The sequence below is a fragment of the Vulpes vulpes genome, chromosome 12 (assembly GCF_048418805.1).
Source record: "Vulpes vulpes isolate BD-2025 chromosome 12, VulVul3, whole genome shotgun sequence".
Classification (NCBI taxonomy): Eukaryota; Metazoa; Chordata; class Mammalia; order Carnivora; family Canidae; genus Vulpes; species Vulpes vulpes.
In genome coordinates, this window is record NC_132791.1 from 75,906,479 (window position 1) to 75,923,996 (window position 17,518).

General features: G+C 38.0%; 2 protein-coding genes across 2 annotated transcripts in view; both read left to right on the top strand.

The window, feature by feature from the left end:
* H1-5 (H1.5 linker histone, cluster member) overlaps positions 1-17,518 on the top strand; it is a 291,143-nt gene that overhangs the window by 218,428 nt on the left and 55,197 nt on the right. The gene's annotated exons all lie outside the window — the stretch shown is intronic.
* LOC112910294 (olfactory receptor 2B2) lies at positions 13,407-14,348 on the top strand. The gene has a single exon (XM_025986537.1). The coding sequence runs from the start codon at positions 13,407-13,409 to the stop codon at positions 14,346-14,348; it is 942 nt and encodes a 313-aa protein (XP_025842322.1).

Consider the following 17,518-nt stretch of genomic DNA (forward strand, 5'->3'; position numbering starts at 1 on the left):
GAGGAATTTCTTAAGTTCTGTTTACATTCTGATGTGGGGCTTTCAAGGGCATTGAGCTCTGTTCTCATTCTAATATGGGGCTTTCTACCATGGGTGTGGGCTCTGTTGTCTTTCTGATATGAGATCCCCTGCCAAAGACATTGAGGACATTCTGCAGTTTTTCCTATAAAGTTCTTATTCACAGGGGCCTAAGATGGCTGTACTTGTGCTAATGCTAAACTTGAGGTGGAATGGCCTTGATTTTTCTCAGCCTCCATACCCTTGTGATATCGTGCTCTAAGAAATGCTCCTGTCAAAAACACCTGGTTTATTATGCTAATAAGGTGACTCTGCATGGGGTCTTGGAACTTCTGGATGAGTGCTGGTTGCTTGAGGCACCAACCACAGGATTAGAGGGTTGGAAATTTCAGCCCTACATCCTGACCTCCAGAGAGGGGATTGAGTGGTCAACGATTTAATCAACTTTACCTAAAGGACGGAGGTTTGGAATTTCTGGATTGGTGAACAAATGGACAAGCTGGGAGAAAGCATGCCCAGAGAGCAAGTGGAACTTGGCACTCCCCCACCTCTCAGTACTTTGCCCTATGTGATGAAGGAGCAGAAGGCCAACCCTGCAAACTGCCTCCCCATATATGAGATAGGCTATGTGTGAAATTCCTCCTAGAAGCTCCCAATTGTGTTAATGTCTTGCTAGAAGAAAAAACAATCTTAACCTGACAATGACAAAGTCTCTAGTATCTTGCAAGTTCTTTTGAAAATCTCCCTTTTCCTTACCTCCCCAAGCTCCCAAGTATATGATCAGCCTCCCCTCAAAACCTCAGGGTAGCAGCTCTCTCTGCCCATGGGTCCTATCCTCTTACTTTAATAAAACTGATGTAGAAACCATGGGTTAGGGATAGATGGGGTTAGGCAGGGAAGGATAAGGGAAAGGCCCAGAGTTGGGCTCCCATAAATCCTAAGGACACCAAATGGTCCAGAGTCAGGCTCCTACCCATCCCAAGGAAACAGAGATAAGATAACAAAAACAGAGAAGAAAGTAAATTAGGCTCCCTAGCTCCTTGGAGTGTTAGGAAGTATCTCTCTTTGATGGTTACCAGACAATCCCAGAGATTCACCAGGCTCCAAAACAGCCATATGTCAATCACTTGAGACAGCACAAAGACATCTCAAGGCCTTGGGTTCCCTAGTTATGTTCCCAATAAAAGACCAGCCAAAAAGCCCTCAGTGGCAACCCTGTTGGGACCCCTCTCACTCCTGAGAGCTTTCTCCGTACCTGCTTAATAAACTTCTAGCACTTTACTCACTCCAAGATTCATTATTCGACTCTGTGAGACAAGAACCAAGCTCTCCTATATCAAAACCACCATTTTGCATGAACGATGTCTCAAGAATTGTTTCTTGGTCCTTGGCTCTGGACCTCTCCCCACCAAACCCCATCTACATTCCAAAACTACATCATACTTGTGACTATTGGTGGTACCAATTACCATAGCTAGAAGGCTTCCTAACTGCTAACAAAATAATTCCTTTTGGTTCACTTCAATAAAGGAGTTATCAGGAAGTTCTAGAAAATCTACACATTCAGCATGCTTTATGCTGAGCTTCCAGAAGCAACTCCCAGAACCACAGTACAGAACTGACATGGCAAGGGCTCTGTCTGTGCTGCCTCACGCTGACTTTTCCTTAGAAAGACTGGGACCAGGGAACTGCTGCCAAAGTAACTAGAAAATTTTAGAACTATTTCTTTATGCTACAATTGGAAAACTGCTCTTGCTACTGACACGAAAGAGCTTGGTTCTTGTCTCATGGAGTCGAAGAATGAATCTCTTGGACAAAGCAGAGTGAGTTAAACCGATAGAAGTTTATTAAGCAAAAATACAGATAATACAGGTAACATGTTTAACAACTTACTTCTTTGGGGTCTGGTTATTCTTTTTTTTTCTTTTTTTTTTTTTTAAGATTTTTATTTATTTATTCATGAGAGACATAGAGAGAGAGAGAGAGGCAGAGACACAGGCAGAAGGAGAAGCAGGCTCCATGCCGGGAGCCTGACATAGGACTTGATGCTGGGTCTCCAGGATCCCCCCCTTGGCTGAAGGTGGTGCTAAACCGCTGAGCCACTGGGCCTGCCCAGGGTCTGGTTATTCTTTGTTGGTCACAGACAACTGTCATAAAAAAGATACCCTCCCCACCCACACTTAGGGCAGGGTGGTCTGACTTGCTGCCTTATCTCTGATTTCTTTACACCTTAGCATTTTTGCGATTTTTGTGAGCTTGATTCCGTGGTCCCCTACCTATCTCTCCCTACCTAGCCCTACCTGTCTCCTACTCACTACTTTCAGTCCTGTGTTTGTAAACTGTTACAGGAGCAGATCCAGGTTTAGGGAAGCCTGAAGCTTACACAATCTTGGAGGTTCTCCTTAACAAAATAAATGCAGAATTATAAATAAAAATTAGATATAATAGTCAATATGTACTTAGAAAATAAATCACACAATTTACCTATTTCTAAAAGGAGATGAATATCATTATCATCACTGAAGGTGATCAGAATATGCCACTCTAAAATATGTCAGTTTAAGGGGCACCAGACGGCTTAGAGGACTAATTATCTGACTCTTAGTTTCAGCTCAGGTTAAGATTTTAGAGTTGTGAGATCAAGCCCCCATGTTGAGCCCCATGCTCAGCACAGTCTGCTTGTTTCTCTCTCCCTCTCCCTCTGCCCCTTCCCCACCACACTCCTCTTTCTCTCTGAAAGAAATAAGTTCTTAAAAAAATAAAATATGTCAATTTGGCACAAGGCTTATTTTTAGCTGAAGACAAATAAGAATCAGCAGATTCAGGAAAAATTCCCTGCCTTCCCCTTTCTGCCTAAAACGAGGGTACAGAGCTGCTCTTATTGATAAAGTTTTGGAATATAGGTGAAGTCCGGAGCCGACAACCAAGTAAGAATTCTTGAGATGTCTTTGGGGCAAAATGGTAGTTTTATTAAAGCACAGGGACGAGACCCAGGGACAGGACCCGTGGGCAGGAAGAGCTGCTGCCCCAGGCCTGTGAGGGGTGGCTGACTATATCTCTGGGAGTTGGGGGAAGTAAGCAAAGGGAGATTTCAAAAGGATTTTCAGGTGCTAAGGAGGGCCGACATCATCGTACAGGAGGAGGCTTTGCCATTGTCAAATTAAAGATTGTTTTTCTCTTTAGCAAGGCATTAACATTAAGACAATTGGAAACTTCTTGAAGATTGTCACGCATATCCCACCCTGGGTGGGGTCTCTTGGTGGCTATCTGCTGTGCTTAGTTCGCAGCTAGTCCTGTTATGCCATCATTATTACAGGGGACAGACTGATCATGGAGATGAGTCTACATAAACCATTTTTTAAAAATTAAAATAGCCCTTATATTCCATCAGTTTCTTTCACGTACTTCTAATCACTTCTCCACAGTTTATTGTCCCTTGAAACCCAAACACGTTTTCCTTTGTTAAAATAATATCTAAGCAATTGAGTCCACCTGCTTCTTTGAGTTTCACTTATTTTCTCTGAACTCTTATGCACTAAAGTATTAATAAAAATTGTATGCCTTTTCCCCTGCTAATCTGTCCTTTGTTAATTTAATGTACATGCCCTCAGTTACTGAACAGAAGAGGGTAGAGGAAAATAGTTTCCTCCCTGACATCACAACATCTACAAAAATAATATATCATTTTAAAATTAACTCCTGATACACATCTATGCCCTTTGTTCCTACTTTACAGGTGAGAACTCCTTAGTTACTTTTCCTTTTTTTTTTTTTTTTTTTTTTTAGTGTAAAAATAATTTCATGTTACAATTTTCTACTGAGTCAGTTAAGTGTCTGCTTTTGGCTCGGGTCATGATCTCAGGGTCCTAGGGTTGAGTCCCACGTTGGGTTCCCTGTTCAGTGGGGAGTCTGCTTCTTCCTCTCCTTTCTTCTCCCCTCCCCCTCCTCATTCTGTCATTCTCTCTCTCTAATAAATACATTTTTAAAAATAAATAAATAGGGGATCCCTGGGTGGCTCAGCGATTTAGCGCCTGCCTTTGGCCCAGAGCGTGATCCTGGAGTCCCGGAATCGAGTCCTACTTGGGGCTCCCTGCATAGAGCCTGCTTCTCCCTCTGCCTGTGTCGCTGCCTGTCTCTCTCTCTGTGTGTCTCTCATGAATAAGTAAATAAAATCTTTAAAAATAAATAAATAAATAAATAAATAAATAAATAAATAAATACACAGGAATCCTGAAAGATAGGCCAAAACTTTCCAATATGGTAGCTCTGTCTTGACTCAGTTTGGATCCTACCAGGATGAATGTTCTCAACACCTCACTCTGCCTAGCAAAACAAAAGATGAGCCTTGTCTGCCGGAAGATAACATCATCTGGGGCTAATATGAAATCATAAGTTATAAATTATAATAACCTAGCTCTGTGCACGAATGGCTTAGAAGCAACACTAGCAATTAGAATGCTAAGATGTTCCTAGTAATTTGCTGCAACTATAGTTATTCCTAAAACAGGTGACCCTTGAACAACAACGGGTTTGAAACATGTAGGGGGCAGCCTGGGTGGCTCAGCGGTTAAAGCGCCTGCCTTCTGCCCAGGGCGTGATCCTGGAGTCCCAGGATTGAGTCCCACATCAGGCTCCCTGCGTGGAGCTGCTCCTCCCTCTGCCTGTGTCTCTGCCTCTCTCTCTCTCTGTGTCTATCATGAATAAATAAATAGAATCATTAAAAAAAAAAAAAGAAACATGTAGGGTCCACTTAACCGTGGATTCTTTTTCAATAAAATACAGTACAGTGCAGTAAATGTATTTTCTCCTTGTTATGATTTTTTTAACATTTTCTTTTCACTAGCTTTTATTGTAAGAATACAGTGTATAATACATATAACATATAAAATATGTGTTAAGGGGCTGTTTATGTTATCAAGGCTTCTGGTCAACAGTGGGCTATTAGTGGTTAAATTTAGAGGGAGTCAAAAGTTATGTGTGGATTTTTGACTGGACATGGGTGGCACCCCTAACTTCTCACATTGTTCAAGGACCAACTGTATAATATATCTTCCATTAAAAAAATTTTGGGGATCCCTGGGTGGCCCAGCGGTTTGGTGCCTGCCTTTGGCCCAGGGCGCGATCCTGGAGACCCGGGATCGAATCCCACGTCAGGCTCCCGGTGCATGGAGCCTGCTTCTCCTCTGCCTGTGTCTCTGCCTCTCTCTCTCTCTCTCTCTGTATGACTATCATAAATAAATAATAATAATAAAAATTAAAAAAAAATTTTGGATGGTCAGAGAATAACATAGAAAAAAAATTGTTACAGAAATTCGTCCCAAGCAAAAGAAGAATGCTATGCAAATAAGCAGATTCCTGAAAAAAGAAGGGAGTAAGATTCCTGGTAAGAAGGGAAGCATGTGACTCTGGGTAAAATGCCAGAGGAAAAATAAAACAAAAATGAACTAAAGTAGGAGTTTCTTATCATGCAACCAGTTTCTAACACGTTTTGTTTGGACCTCACCAAGCCTGCTTCAACATCTACATATCTATGGAGATAACAAATCGCTCTCATAAGGCAATCAATAGCAATAATCACAGGATTATTGAGGAAATAATCCTTTCAAAGGACAGGGGGGCATCTGTCTCATGATAACTTCAGCAGAGCATTCCCCACTTTCAGGACCTGGATAAATGAGCATTTCTTGGTAATTTCTATGTTTAAGGATTTCTGAAACAATTTCAATTGGTATACACTTCGTCCATTCTGCAGAATAAATACTTATTTTTATTTATATTTTCTTTAGTCCTTTGCTTACTTTCTTTTTAAAATTGTAATTGTGTTCATTTAAATTAACAGTCTGTTAAAAAAAATAAATTACGGACTGTTAAAAAAGTATAACAAAAAAATTCATACAGTAGTACAAATTTTCTCTAACCATCCCCATCCTTTCTTCTACCCAGAAGTAATCACGGCTATTGATTTCGAAAAATGTTTAAATATATACAGAATCTTATTTGTTTTCCATTTTCTGTTCAGGTGCTTCCTCCTCTTCTTCCTCTACCAATTGCTCTCTGCCTATCTCTAGGTTACTAATGTGAATTACCTAAGAAATAGTCTTTGCTATTATTCTAGAGAAAAACAAATATACTTTCTTATAAAATCTCATACAGACAATACATTAAAAATCATATTTAAGGTGTTTTAAATCATTATTTTACAAAATTAGAACTATGTCATGTGCATTGTTTGCACTTTTGTTTGCTCATTCAGCAATACCTCAGGAAAACATCTCCCAGCCGTTTGTTAGAGCCATCATTGCTTATTGTAGATGGATGAATATTTCCCAATTTGTGGATATATTAATTATTTAGTGAGTTTTCTATCAAAGGACCCTATATTTTTCTCCATCTTTGACCATGAAAACATTACATCAAACATTAATGTTCATTTTTTCTTATATCATGTTTGATTTCTTTCTATGAGAGATATTCTGAGGGGTGACAGAACAGGGTTGAGAATATGTAGTTTTTAGAAGTCATTGCTGTATTTTTCCCCAGAAAGCCTTTAACACTTTGAATTTCCACTGGTAATCCTTGAGTAGCCTTTTTTCTTTCATTCTCATTAGCAATAGAATTCAATTCTTCTTATGCTTCCAGGTAAGTGAGTCTGAAGAGTTTTACTATTGTTATTTTAATATATATTTCTCTGCTTGAGAATTTGGTCATATTTACTTTTTATATTGGTCATTTGGACTTGCTTAATCTCTACATTGTTAATGCCTATAATTTGTTATTTTCCTATTTCTACTTGTAGTGGGGGACAGGTGGTTTCTTCAAATTTGTTAAAAGTTTGTGGTTTTGTCTACTTAATGGATCTTAATTTTTTTTCAGAATTATAAATATGTGTCTTCCAAATCTATTCACCTAGAGAAGAAAGTGAAATGAGTCTGCATATTATGGTACATAAATAATAAATATATATTCTGGCTGGATTAAATATTATAATATAAAAATTAAATCTTACAAGATAATCTATGTAATCTTGAATTGAAGAATAGTTTAGTAAGTAAGCCTAGAAATTTTAAAATCCATGAAAGATAAGGTGGATATATTGGCGTTATGTTAATTTTTAAAACTACTTTATGTAAAATGTATAACAAATCAAGCTAATAAACAATTTTCTTAAGATAAATTAAATAGAGGTCTATTTAGAGAATTTACACATGGAATAAAGATTTCCTTCCTGATAGTAGTAATTGCATGCCTTTAGAGAACTCAATGAGTAGCTGACAGAAGTAAACAAATCCCAATTCAACAGCAAAAAATCAAACTTTCTTAGATACTCAAGTCCCCATTGTCATTACTTCTCTTTTAGGATAAGTTGAGGATTTGCTCTCTAGAGGAAGTTTGCTGAGCAAATCAAGAGCAAAGAGAAATACCACTTCAAAGATCTCTCTCTCTTTTCCCATTGGGTACATGGTTAATTACTATAAACTATGGTGGAAAAGTTTTGCAATTCAGTGTTTGAGATTTCTGCCAGAAACCAAAACAAATACCAATATTGATAAAGTACACCATACATACTTTTATCCATTTTGCAAAACTGGCTAGAAAACAACCTCTGAAAATAATAACTGATGCCCTAATTCCAAGTGATTTGATGCCAGAACACCATATTCTGGTCATCTGTGATACTCCGTCCTTATCTTCTAGTTAACTTTGAATGCAAACCTCATGGCTTATATGGAGTATAACTAAAAGAAGCTGAATGAATTTCATCAAAATCGGTTACACAACTAAACAACATGAAGATGTCACCGTATCTGTGAATTTTAATTCTACTTAAATTCAAGCCTTCTTGGACACAAAGTTAAATTGATCTATCTCCAGTGCTTAAAATGGAGGTAAATAGAATATATTTCAAAAAAATTACTAAGTTTATTTTGTATTACTTGGTAATATATACCTAGTGACTATAATCCTATAATATACTTACATCCTGAGTATGACTTCTACTTAGTAAAACTTGAGTGTTCTAAGCACTCATTCCATAGATTGTTTATATTTCACATCTCAGCTAGAAATTATCTGCTAGAAAAATATGATTCATTCCACTTTAGCTTTTATTAACCTTTATATATAATGCTATTTTGAATATGTTTCTTTTCCGTTGGCTGTTTCTAAAATTCTCCTTCTGTTAACTTAGGTTTCAACTCACATGTGCTCCCTTCCCGATCCCCCTTGGTATCTCTCAAAATCAAAATGTTCTGTTTTTCTGCCCAATTGAATACTTGCCACTGAAAGTCAGAATGACATTACTCTGAGATGCTGCCAATATGGCTTTACTCAAAAGCAGAGGGTTCTATTCCGTGATCTGTTAGGTATTAGCCAAAATGGCAAGCACCTGGCATATATGTAAACAGGAAATCAGGAGCATATCTGATATAAGTCCAGAGATGCAGGTAAGAACTTCCTAGGTTTTTGTTTGGTTGTTTTAGTTAATAACAAATACTTCAATCCTAACGTTGAGAATATGAATCAGAATTTAAATTGCCTAAAACCTCTTGGAGGACTTAGTCAGCTCAGGTCAGATGGAGATACTGTTTTAGAGAAGAGTATGTTTCAGGAGAATCATTTGGCACAGCAGCACCGAACACAGATTGGCACGTGTGGGGAGGAAGTCTGTGAGACTGAGACTGGGAATGTGTGAAATAATGAATGTGTGAAAATAATGAATTTTGAGGCAATAAAAGTATATTAGAGGGAAAATATACAGTGGCCTTGAAACATAACTACCAGGCTTCCTAGGGTGTGACCTACAGTAGGAATATACTGAGGGAGCAAAGTAGGGAAGAAGACAGTCTAAAATTTTAGGAAGCATTCCATAAGACTTTATTTCATTAAGTAAAAAATTGTCCTGTGAATTGAAATTTATATTTAGCTTTACAAATTGGATGAGCTAGAATAGTTTATAAAGTTAACATTCAAAGCCACAGAGATGAGATGCATTTCCATACATTTTCATTTTTTGAAAGACAGACAAGCTTCCCTGCACTGCTTGACTTTTGTTTTCAAAAGTCATATATGCTCTGGGCCAGCTCTAGCTGGAGAGGAGAAGGGCAAGCTCTGAAGATTTGTTCCCTGTCATCCCCATGGTGTTTTTAAAACTTTCTACAATAGTTACCAAGCTCATATCTGTTTTGTGTTCTTGATGCTTTAGTATCCTTTAAAAGTATTTAATTATCTAGAACTGAGACAGGAAAGAAGGATGGTAAGACTTAAAATGAAAATGACATAGGCTACATTTAAGTTTTGTTTGACAGCCCTGAGCTAGATATTAACTAATACAACTGTATAGATTTTCCTTCCCCAAATATACTGCTGATACTTTCACAGCTTGGAATGGGGATTTTAGAGCAGAGCTGGAAGACAGTCCACTGACTCAATGTGCTTCACAGAACATGAATAAAACCTGAAAGAAATAATAAAGATAAAATAAGGTAAAAATACAAATCTGAAAATCAGAGTAATAACAAACCGATATGCAATTTATGCTGATACCTTCTGTTGGCCTGCAATTGGTTTTGGTGACATGCACGCACAAGTGCCTTCTTTTGGGGAAGGAGTCAACCCCAAGCATAGAGGCGCAGAATCCAGACAGAAGGCTTATGCTGGGGACACCTGGGTGGCTCGGTGGTTGAGTGTCTGCCTTTGGCTCAGGTCCTGATCCCTGGGTCCTGGGATGGAGTTCCACATCGGGCTCCCTGCAGGGAGCCTGCTTCTCCTTATGCCTCTCTCTCTGTGTCTCTCATAAATATATAAATACAATCTTTAAAATAAAATAAAATAAAATAAATTTAAAAAAGAAAGGAAGAGAAATTGAATCAATGATATGGCATTATTTTGGAAACAAATACGATAATAAAAGGGATTTGTCATGAAAAGAATAACGTTTCCTGGAATATAGAAATGGTTTAAATTGTTTCAAGGTGTTTTCTTTGTGTTCATTCATGCAATATTGTCCATCTAATAACTGCTTTTCCGGGGGGGGGGGGGCAGGGCGGGAGCAGGAACCCTTCTAAAAATACTAAATGATATCACAACTATTTAATCTAAAGATATGCTTTTAAGAGTGGATAAACCTTTGAGGTTACTATGTGTTTGGAAGATGAGCAAACGTGTAAAAAAAAAAATGAGTAAAGGAGAATATAAGCATTTGGTACTCCGAAATCTATCAGGCTCCTTCTCATAATTACTTCTTGGCCCTTGTTCTTATTCCGTGTCTATTCCAATTGTCCTTGTGCCCTTTCTGACCACAGAAAGCCTGGGACAGTGTTACATAGGACAGAATGCACAAACAAGGAAGTTATAATATTGATGATAAAAGCAGTTTATCTTGTAGGTACTGAATCTCAGAGGAGGGGGGTCAGTGGATTAAGAAAGAATTCCATCGTGTAATCTTCCGCACAAAAGGCTGTTACTGTCTCTGGCTGAGCTCTCAATGAAACATCAGGTCTAGGGCTGGCCAGCGAGGGCCGCTGACCTATGTGAAGGAGAAAAATGACATCCCCTGTCCTCGGTGATGACATACCTCCTGTTTCACTCCTTGGTATCCTAGTGCAGGAGAATTTACACCTTGTCAAAGAGGGACACTTCTGAGAACGGAAGCTCCTTTCTTAGAGTCAGGACAGCAGGAGGGAACTCAGCAGTCCCAGGGAAACAGGCATTTCAGTCACCCCCAATTATATGGACTTAAAGAGATCTGTTCAACAGTGGTAGAAATCAAGGAAATTGTCAAGTATGTGAAATCTGTATTTCTTGGTGCCATTTTTACTATTTTGCCTGATCCTTCCATTCCTGGGAAACACTTTTTGGCCAATGAGATACAAAATACACCTCCTTCCACCCCCACACACATTTTTTGGAGAAGCTCCTGGCAGATTAGACTTAATGTTAAGAAAGCATGAGCAGTTAAAAAAATTTTTTATGAAAATTTGTACCCTCATGAAGATCAAAGTCTCAAACTAAAGCAAAGCCAGTCTGAGAGTAAAATATAGAGAGCAAATTGGTAAGTGGGGATATTTAAGAAAATATATCGCAAGAGTAATGTCTGCTTATTAAAATCAGAACAAAAAACAGTTAAACTCACACATAAGGCCTGTTTTACTTTAACTCATCCCCATTTCCCAGGGGTAATGCTTTCTCCTGTGTTCTTCAAGGTAACTTTTAATTCATATAGTAGTACTTGTGTAGCGTCTGTGTATATTACATATAATGTATGTGATTATATATGTAAATTTATAACATATTATATATACAATTTCTTTTTTAATTAATGTGATCATACTACATAAATGTTAAGTGAACTTTAAGTGAACTTTTTTCACTTAAAGATACATTTGAACATCATTTCATATCTATATCTGTGACTGTGTATTTCAACTTTATCAACTGAGAGCAAGAGAGGATATTTAGGGGGGAATAGTGTAATAGCATACATAAAACAAAGTTAAAACACACATTGCTAACATTTTGATGAACAAGAATAATAATGAAAAATTTACATTCTGTTATTGATAAAATAATGAAATAATTTCAAAAATCCTGTTTTCTTTGGAATGAATCATTTTTAGTAGGTAGAATGGGCATATTCACACCTCTAGGAAATGCGGGGCTCTGAGTAGCTTCTGTCCATCTCAGAGTTTCTATATCACTACCATCCTTTCTGGAATATTTCTGTGTTTCTATGCACCAGGCACTATGCCAGCAGATGGTTACTACAATCCCTGTTATTCACAGCAGATGGTTACTACAATCCCTGTTATTTAGGTTGATGGTTTGGAGTTAAGGAGGAAATGGGAAGCTAGTTTTCAGTGGGTAACCTTAGGAAATTTAGAGTTCTAAAAACCATAAGTAATTCCTCTTTGAGCATCTCGGAGATCCAGAATCACTAAAGTTCCTTTTATCCACACTGCTCTGTTTCTGGGGGACAACATCCAGACTGAATGTTGTGCATCTGTGCCTCACAACAAAACAACTTAGAAAAGTATTATTATTTTCATACCACAAATGAAGATAATTTGTGGATCATTTTATCCTCTGAAGATCAGAGGATAAAAAACATTCCCAGGGTAATGGGACTCATTGGGAAGGTAGGATCCCAGGTCTGTCAGATTTCAAGTTCCTTATTATTAAAAAAATCCTATATGAATTCTGAGCTTTTAAAAGTAAAAGTATGGGTGCCTGGGTGGCTCAGTCAGTTAAGTGTCTGCCTTTGGCCCAGGTCGTGATCTAGGGTTCGGGGATTGAGTTCTGAGTAGACTTCCCTGCTCAGTGGGAGCCTGCTACTCCCTCTCCCTGGCTTGTGCTCTCTTGAACACACACACTCTCTCAAATAAATAAATAAATAAATAAATAAATAAATAAATAAATAAACCTCAAAAGAAAAGTAAAAGGATATAGATCCTTAAATTGTGTTTGATAACTTGTTGGATTCTGTCTACATTTTTTTTTCAGATTGGGAAGGGTGAGATTGAAACAATTTTAACTAATTTTCACAAACAAAGAATCTCATTGGCATTAAGGAGAAATTAGAATAAGTTCCAATGTCAGGAACTACGCCAACTTTTTTTCTTAAGATTTTATTTATTTATTTACTTACTTACTTATTTAAGAGTGAGTCAAGGGAAGGGCAGAGGGCGAGGAAGAGAATCTCAAGCAGACTAAGCAGACTTTGAATGTGGATCCTGATGCTAGGCTTCATCTCATAATCCTGAGATCATGACCTGAGCCTGAGTCCTGAGCCAAAATCAGAAGTCAGACTTTTTTTTTTTTTTTTTTTTTTTTTATGGTAGAGAGAAAGAGAGAGAGGCAGAGACACAGGCAGAGGGAGAAGCAGGCTCCATGCACCAGGAGCCCGATGTGGGATTCGATGCTGGGTCTCCAGGATCGCGCCCTGGGCCAAAGGCAGGCGCCAAACCGCTGCGCCACCCAGGGTTCCCCAAAAGTCAGACTATTAACCCACTGAGCCACCCCCGTGCCCCAGAACTATGCCAACTTCTACCTACTAGTAGGTATTGAGGCAGAAAGAAATAGAATAACAAACTTGCAAAATGACAAAAGCTCAAAGGATACCTTCCATGAACATAGCAACTAATGATATGCTTTAAAGATTTTGAAATTCATTTTGTTAGTACACTGTTACAAATACAGAAACACTTTTGAAATAGTTGGAAAGGTATTTATATTTTTATCAATACATTTTTTGTATTTTTAATATACCACCGGTCTATAATTTATGTAAATTATTTACAAAATGATTGTTACCAACTGGCAGTAAATAAATATGCATTTATTAACTTACTGAATTTTTATATTTCAGGAAACAAAATGCTAAACCATTTAACATGAACCAGGTAAATGAAAGCATCCCACAGGAGTTCATCCTCTTAGGTTTCTCAGATCGACCATGGCTGGAGCTCCCACTCTTTGTGGTCTTCCTGGTTTCCTATATCTTGACTATCTTTGGCAATCTGGCAATAATTCTTGTGTCTTATCTGGACTCCAAACTCCATACCCCTATGTACTTTTTTCTTACCAATCTGTCGCTCCTGGACCTTTGCTATACCACAAGTACAGTTCCACAGATGCTGGTAAACATATGCAGCACCAGGAAGGTGATTAGTTATGGTGGCTGTGTGGCCCAGCTCTTCATTTTCCTGGCCTTGGGTTCCACTGAATGTCTTCTCTTGGCTGTCATGTCTTTTGATAGGTTTGTAGCTATTTGTCGGCCTCTCTATTACTCAGTTATCATGCACCAAAGGCTGTGCCTCCAGCTGGCGGCTGCATCCTGGCTCAGTGGCTTTGGCAACTCAGTGTTGCAATCCACCTGGACCCTTCAGATGCCTCTCTGTGGCCATAGAGAAGTAGATCACTTCTTTTGTGAAGTCCCTGCTCTGCTCAAGTTGTCCTGTGTAGACACAACAGCAAACGAGGCTGAACTATTCTTTATCAGTGTGCTGTTCCTTCTAATACCTGTAACGTTCATCCTTATATCTTATGGTTTTATTGTCCAAGCAGTGTTGAGGATTCAGTCAGCCAAAGGCCGGCGAAAAGCGTTTGGCACCTGTGGCTCCCATCTAATTGTGGTGTCACTGTTTTATGGCACTGCTATCTACATGTATCTGCAACCACCATCACCCAACTCAAAGGACCGGGGGAAGATGGTGTCCCTCTTCTATGGAATCATCACACCCATGTTGAACCCCCTTATATACACACTAAGAAACAAAGATGTAAAGGGAGCATTTAGGAGGTTGATTCTGAGGATCTTCTTAATCAAGAAATAGGAATGCCCAAATGATAGGCCTTCTGAAAGACTTGAGGTTTATGCATTTTAATAATTTAATTGTCTACAAGTTGCCTTATTCTCACTACTCTTAGAAAGAGCTATTATAGTGATCTTCCTCAAATAAAATGTCATTGATAGAAAATTTATTTCATTTCTATTTCCCAAACCTCTCTGGTTTTCTAAGGTCTGGGTGACAAGGGGGCTAGAAAGTTGCATGTCTAACAAATGCCTAGGTAATGCTGATCAGGGGACCACACTTTAAAGACTGCTGGGCTAATATTTAAAATAAATAAATTTTGCTAAGTTCCTATCTTTTTTCTCCATCGGTGAGAGATGTAATTAAAAGGGAAAATGGAAGCAAGACACTAAAAGAATAAAGTATGAGAGGACATTCCCCAAAGAAAATACAGTTGTATTTTGAAGTCTAAATAAATAATATGGGGGCAACTTGGGTGGCTCAGTGGTTTAGGGCCGCCTTCAGCCCAGGGTGTGATCCTGGAGACTAGAGATCGTGTCTCACGTCAGGCTCCTTCTCCCTCTGCCTGTGTCTCTGCCTCTCTCTCTGTGTGTCTCTCATGAATAAAAAATAAATAAATAATATTCTCATGAATAAATAAATAAATAAATAAATAAATAAATAAAAATAAAAAAAATAATATACTGGACTAACAGATAAATTTTGATATGATCTCAAATTTGATGTCAGTGACCTTTAAAGAATTGTGAAGAATAGCAGTGAAATTAGAGTGATGGAAACTGAGGCATTTTGTGTTTTTGAAGATGAGCCACTAATTGACTCAATACATGATATAATGGCAAACTTTAATACAATTTATACAAAATATATATACAAATATTTATTATCAGTTTGTGATTATTTTTAAAGTATATATTTATATTAAAATATATTAATAAGTATATGATATATATTTATTATCTAAATACATATTATTTAATATATTATTTTATGTACTATATCACTTATTACCTTAAATAATGAGTAATATTTAATATATATACTAGTTGATATATTTAATATATAAGTTGATGTATTTAATACATTATTTAAATTATATACTATAAATAGTTAGAATCCATTCTGGTTTCATTTAGAACAATAAATACTAAACTAACAGTCTATTTTACTAGACTATTATTGTTAGAGAATGTTATATACATATCACGTATCTCAATTTCTGAGTAGAATTTGCACACTTCTCACAGTTTGTATAATATGGAGCGGCAATGACTAAGATGGTAAAGTAATCCTATTTGCTCCTATTTGTGGGGTGACTCCATTGGATGGGAGTCCGGCAGCACCGGCAGTGAAAGGATACACCCAGGGCAGAACGAAGTTTATTGAATATACTGCAAGGGAGTGGTAGGGCAGGACAGCAAAGCAGAGACTGTCTGCCACAAGGCAGTCGTGAGGACCCACAATTACAGCGCAGAATGAGGGAGGTATAGGGATGTATGGAATGTTCCCTTTTTTTTAATGTGCCTTGTTGGAAGTAGCCCAACCAGGTTGTTGGTTAGTTAGGGCCTATGGCTATTTTGAATGAGCCTATTGGCATTCAGCTCAGGGGTCATCAAGCCTCTTGTCTAAAAGTGGCATTTACACTATCTGCTTGTAAAACCTCCCTTAAAAGGTGATTACTAAAACCCTACCGCTCTGGAAGGAAAGCACTGTTGTCCTATGAATTATATTCACTTGTCCTACTAGAATATGCACTTAATGGGACACCTGGGTAGCTCAGTGATTGAGCGTCTGCCTTCAGCTCGGGGCGTGATCTGGGGTCCCTGGATACAGTCCCACATCGGGCTCCCTGCGAGGAGCCTGCTTTTCCTTCTGCCCATGTCTCTGCCTCTCTCTCTCTGTGTCTCTCATGAATAAATAAATAAAATCTTAAAAGAACAGAATATGCACTTATCAATAATTTGTATGAACTTAAAGATGATAGGCTTACTAGATTAAAAGTGACACTGAACTGAGAGAAATAATAATTGATAATAACTGATAATTCTATGGAAATCAGAAATAAAAATAAAAGAAGCCATAAATAAATGGATGAAATTGAACATAAATTAATGCAGAGGTATTTACTTCATATTATATACTACAGGATAGTGGGAACATGAGTAGCAATGAGATCTATAAAGTCACAAGTGGGAACATGCCATCAATAAAGCATGCAATGATTGGCATCATTTCCCGAATTCACCTTTGAAGGGATACATTATGAGACTAAGATACTTCTATGGAACCATGATGTGGAGGGCAAAAGCACTGACACCCCAAGAGGGCCACTTTGTCATATTGATTATTTTAAATAAAAGTTACTTAAGAGGCAGTCTGTGCAAGGACACTCTGACCCTCCTCTGTCCCCTGAAAGCAGAAAATGAATCTCCCAGAAAGTTAACCTCCCTGTATCAGGGCACATAGAGAGACAGCTTTCTCACCAGAGATGGGCCAAGAAGGCTGTATAAGCAATTCTTGTTACATCTCCCTAATTACTACATGAGCCCAGATTCTGTTTAGAATTCTTCACTATTTGAGCTCCCAAAGTTAAGTTTTCTTTGTCCTGTCAAATCCTCACAGATTTATCGTCTCTTTGTCTAAAATGTATAAATGCTGCCTGCCTTGGTCATTTCTTCAGGGCCTCAATTTCATAATTGGGCCTCTAGGTGCACTTAATAAAATGTAGGCTTTTGATGTTGTTTTTTTTTCCCCCTCTTGTGTGAATCTGTCTCCCATTGATTTAATTCTTGGTCCAGCTGGAAGACTTTCAGGGTAGAGATGACTTTTTCCTTCTCTTGTTAGCTCTCTCCCAGAAAAGGACTTCAAACAGTGGATTTGCATTTTCTTTACCTGCTATCCTTCCAGTAAGGAAGACGCACTACTAAGAATCATCAACAAGCGGGGTATACTGTATACTGAATAAGCATGTATATTTGTGCTAATATAATATTTCTAATGTAAAGAGTGGGTATAAGTGTAAGATAGCTAATATGACAGTGTGATTATGTCTGTGTTTAACTTACACACAAATACACAAATTCAATTGTCTAATTACTATCTGTATGACTCTAGTGTTATTCACCTTTTAAAAACTAGATCAAGGGGCACCTGGATGGCTCAGTCAGTTGAATGTCTGCCCTTCAGGTCAT